This window comes from Myotis davidii, unplaced genomic scaffold (genome assembly GCF_000327345.1).
Source record: "Myotis davidii unplaced genomic scaffold, ASM32734v1 scaffold9, whole genome shotgun sequence".
NCBI lineage: Eukaryota > Metazoa > Chordata > Mammalia > Chiroptera > Vespertilionidae > Myotis > Myotis davidii.
Genome location: NW_006299435.1, coordinates 1,484,174 through 1,489,277, shown reverse-complemented (window position 1 = coordinate 1,489,277; position 5,104 = coordinate 1,484,174). Strand labels below are relative to the sequence as shown.

The window sequence follows — 5,104 nt, the reverse complement described above, 5'->3', positions numbered from 1 at the left end:
GGCTTCTTCCTGCTTTCCAATTCGCCTCCCTGCATTGTGCCTACATATGCAAATTAACCGCCATCTTGTTGGCAGTTAACTGCCAGTCTTAGTTGGCAGTTAATTTGCATATAGCCCTGATTAGCCAATGAAAAGGGTAGCGTCGTACGCCAATTACCATTTTTCTCTTTTATTAGTGTAGATGTGCAGTTAGATTGGAATGAATTATATTATAGAGAACTTGTCAGAAGACTTTAGTGTAAATGTGGAAGGTAATAAGTAATCAAATATAGATGACATAATGGTGCATTTTAGAAAGATCTGGCAAGTACATTTATAGTGTAGCATTAGCATGGAATATATGATTATGCTTTTAGTCATTTTAGTTGGAATACTGTATCTCTAAGGAAAAAAACAAACACCAAAATGAGATTAAACTCTTTCTAAGAGCAACAAAATTTTAGGAATACCAGAATAGGAACAATGCATTGGATAAATGTTATTTGCCAGGAATAACAAATATATCACTTGCCATTGCAGTAACCCATGCTTATAAATGGCATTGATAATTGAACATGAAACTTGTTGCTGAAGAACCTAACATGTAGTCTTGAGTTCATAGAACAACTCTGAGCAGCCGATACTAATTATCTTTGGTACTGTGTCTAAACATTCTTACAATCTCTTCTGATTATTAGGTTTAGGAGTCAGGGAAAGTGCTAATCAAGATTTCATTCAAGCCCTAACCAGTTTGGCTGAGTGGATAGAGCGTCAGCTTGCAGACTCAAGGGTCCCAGGTTCAATTCCAGTCAAGGGCATGTACCTTGGTTGTGGGCACATCCCCAGCAGGGGGTGTGCAGGAGGCAGCTGATCGATGTTTCTCTCTCATTGATGTTTCTAACTATCTCCCTTCCTCTCTGTAAAAAATCAATAAAATATATATTTAAAAAAAGAAAAGATTTCATTCAAGAGTTGGGCCTTGAATGATGAGTAGGCTCTCTCCAACCTTGTTTTCTTTTGCTCTCTGACATGAACTTTGGCTTGTGGCCTTAATGTTCTCCACAAGTATCCATTATAAGTTATATCTGGGTTTGTCCATGCTGATCCTCCCAATCTGGAATATTGCTCTCACCTTCCAGCCTACCTCACTTAATCCAGATTTGATTCAAAACCTCACTAATTTATGATATAGATTCCGTTTCTCTGAATTCTGATAGTTTATCCACACCACCCCTCTTCAGATCCTTTTTCTTGTTCTCTAAATGGTCTACTTGAAGTCTATAATTAGGTTATAATTTAGTAAAATGGCTTTCTGACAGCCTCTTCTATTTCCCACAGTAATTACTTGATTGATTGTTGAGGAAATTTACATCATGTATCAGGAATGACTTAAATGTACCAATAAAAAAAAACCCCACAGCCGAAACCGGTTTGGCTCAGTGGATAGAGCGTCGGCCTGCGGACTGGGGGGTCCCAGGTTTGACTCCGGTCAAGGGCATGTGCCTGGGTTGCGGGCACATCCCCAGTTAGGGATGTGCGGGAGGCAGCTGATCGATGTCTCTCTCATCAATGTTTCTAGCTCTCTGTCTCTCTCCCTTCCTCTCTGTAAAAAATCAATAAAGTATATTAAAAAAAAAAACCCACATAAAACCTTAAACCCCCAAACCCAATAATATGCTGAAGACTGCACTATAAGTGAAATCTAGCTGATTTAAAATGTATTTTCCATTTTTTCGAAACTAAATTGTGTTTTGTGTGTGTGTGTGTGTGTGTGTCTGTGTGTGTGTTTACCACTTTCTTTAGTTCTACCTTTAATTTCCTCATTTAGATTATAGTCAGATCATTTTCTCCTCAATTTTGGTTCCAGACTAAAATTTTAGACTTTAGAGAGAAACCAAGATGGTGGCATAGGTAAACAACCACTTCAAAAATACAACTAAAAGACAAAACAGACATCATCCAGAACCACAGGAAGGTTGGCTGAGTGGAAATTCTACAACTAAAAAAGCACACTGAGACTCAGAGGAGCTGCGGAAGTAAAGTGCAGAAGTTCGGAAGCGCGTGCAGAAAGGGCTGGCAACTGAGGACGTGGTTGTCTTTTTCAATCAGGAGGGAGCCACAAGCTCCCGACGGCCCAAACTCCAGTTCCCGGAGAGTCTCTGGGGACCCAGACTCATACGGGGAGAAACTGGACTGTCTGGCAGCAGGCAGAACTCGAGGGCAGCTTTTTCTCAGAGGTGCTTGCAGGGATTACCTCAGGACACTGAGACCTGGGACCTCTTAAGGCAGGACTGAGGATCAGCCATAGCTGTTTACTCCGCCCTGTTGATTCCCTGAGTCCCTGCCCCACCCAAGCAGTGCCCAGAGGCTTTTGCATATGAATGACCTGGCCCTTTGCAATCTAAAATTAACAAACTGTAGCTACAGAATACAACACTTCACATCCATAAGCGACACACTTAAGGGGCAGACTCAGTGAGCAGCAAAGCCCCACTGAAGCAAGTCTTGCCCCATAAGGGTGTCTCTAGCACAGAAGTTCTCCCACAGTAGACACAGCTGATTCTCACAGCCAATTGGCCTGAAGGTTAATTCCTCCCAGTGATACCAACTACAATCATGGCTTAACTATAACAAGACTGTGCAAGAAGCCCACAAGTGGGTGTACCAAGAGTGTCCACCTCAGGTCATTGGGAAGACTGAGCCACTGGGCCCTATAGGACACCTAGCACACAAAGCCACTCTACCAACACAGGGAAGCATAAAAAATGGGGAGACAAAGAAACAGGACACAAATGACAGAAATGGAGGAAACCAAACTACTGGATATAGAGTTCAAAACCATGGTTTTAAGGTTTTTCAAGAATTTCCTAGAAACCGCCGATAAACTTAGTAAGACCTTCAATAAGTCTAGTGAGACCCTCAAGGATATGAAAAAGGGCCAACTAGAAATTAAGCATACACTGACTGAAATAAAGAATATTATACAGAGATCCAACAGCAGACTAGAGTATCCCAAGAATCAAGTCAAAGATTTGAAGTACGAAGAGTAAAAAACACCCAACCGGAAAAGCAAAAAGCAAAAAGAATACCAAAATATGAAGATAGTGTAAGGAGCCTCTGGGACAGCTTCAAGCGTACCAACATCAGAATTATAGGGGTGCCAGAAGAAGAGAGAGAGCAAGATATTGAAAACCTATTTGAAGAAATAATGACAAAACTTCCCCTACCTGGTGAAAGAAATAGACTTACAAGTCCAGGAAGGGCCGAGAACCCCAACCAAAAGGAATCCAAAGAGGACCACACAAGACACATCATAATTAAAATGCCAAGAGCAAAAGACAAAGAGAGAATCTTAAAAGCACCAAGAGAAAGACAGTCAGTTACCTACAAGGGAGTACCCATAGGACTGTCAGCTGATTTCTCAACAGAAACTATGCAGGCTAGAAGGGAGTGGCAAGAAATATTCAAAGTGATGAATAATGAGGACCTACACCCAAGATTACTCTATCCAGCAAAGCTATCATTCAGAATTCAAGGTCAGATAAAGAGCTTCACAGATAAGGAAAAGCTAAAGGAGTTCATCACCACCAAACCAGTATTATATGAAATGCTGAAAGGTATCCTTTAAGAAGAGGAAGAAGAAAAAGGTAAAGATAAAAATTATGCCGAAACCGGTTTGGTTCAGTGGATAGAGCGTTGGCCTGCGGACTGAGGGGTCCCGGGTTCGATTCCAGTCAAGGGCATGTACCTTGGTTGCGGGCATATCCCCAGTAGGAGATGTGATCGATGTTTCTCTCTCATCGATGTTTCTAACTCTCTATCTCTCTCCCTTCCTCTCTGTAAAAAATCAATAAAATATATTTTTAAAAGAAATTATGAACAACAAATACATATCTATCAACAAATGAATCTAAAAATCAAGTGAATAAATAATCTGATGAACAGAATGAACTGATGATTATGATAGAATCGGGCATAGAAAGGGAGTGGGCTGACAATTCTTGAGGGGAAAGGGGTGTGGGGGGTTTGGGAAGAGACTGGACAAAAATCGTACACCTATGAATGAGAACAGTGGTCGGGGGGGTGACGGCAGAGGGCGGGGTGGGAACTGGGTGGAGGGGACCTATGGGGGGAAAAAAGAGAAACAAGTGTAATAATCTGCACAATAAAGATTTAATTAAAAAATTTTAGACTTTAATGCCTAAAGTTGTTCTTGCCTAAAAGATGAGTACTATTTAAGATGCTTGTTTTATATTGTTGTTAACTATTTTATAAAAGCGAGGGAGGGCCTAAAATACCTATGTAACCTTTTCAATGAGACCTATGGAGTTTTTGGAGCCAGTTTAGCCCTTATTATTCCTCATGCAATAATAGTTAATAAATCCACAAGTTTCCATTTGTATCATCTGGTTTACAGAATGACAATTTGGGAAATTTTTTAAATCGCAACGTTTTCGGGGGCGGGCATGAGGAGTGGGGGCATGAGTAATGGCAGTCTTGAGTGCCCCTACTTTCCTCATGCCGTCCCCTTCTCTCCCTGCCCAAGTTTCTGGCAGCAACAGTGTTAAGAAGCCTAAATTTAAAGCTTAATTCAATCCTCCAGTACTGAGAAAAGAAGGAAGAGAGAAGTTTTTGTGAGGAGCGTTGTCCTAAAGATAGTTTTGTAGAGGCATTTTAAAAATGCTTCTGGCGGCTGTTGCAGATTTGTGTTTTCTTTTCCCTTTAAAACCTCGGGGGCGGAGTCAAGCGCCTGAATGCGTGGAGGGCTCCGCAGCCCTGTCCGTCAAGAGAAAGGTCCGGGGTCTGGAAGTCCCTTTCCCCGCCCACCCACCAGCCTAGCCGCGCATGCGCGGAGCCGGCGGGTTGGGTAGTTGTCGGCCGGGAAATGGCGGCCGCGGGCTTGGTCGCTGTGTCCACAGCTGCAGAACATTCTGGCCCCGTAGCGTCGGGAGGCAACCTCTCTGGTGTTAACTGCGGCCCAAGCGCCGGGACAGGTCCCGGTCCTGGCCCGGGCTCGTGGAGCCGTTCCCTCGATCGAGCGCTGGAGGAGGCGGCGATAACCGGGGTGCTGATCCTGAGCGGCCGGAAACTGAGGGAGTTTCCCCGGGGAGCGGCCAACCACGAC

General features: G+C 43.1%; 1 protein-coding gene across 1 annotated transcript in view; it reads left to right on the top strand.

Moving 5' to 3' along the window:
* The first annotated feature begins 4,827 nt into the window (after positions 1–4,827).
* The window catches only part of LRCH3 (leucine-rich repeats and calponin homology (CH) domain containing 3), a 103,929-nt gene continuing 103,652 nt past the window's right edge, over positions 4,828–5,104 (top strand). The window contains exon 1 of the mRNA XM_015571316.1: positions 4,828–5,104. This exon is cut by the window's right edge and continues 1 nt beyond it. Within this exon, the coding sequence (XP_015426802.1) occupies positions 4,865–5,104 (240 nt within the window). The 5' untranslated portion in view covers positions 4,828–4,864.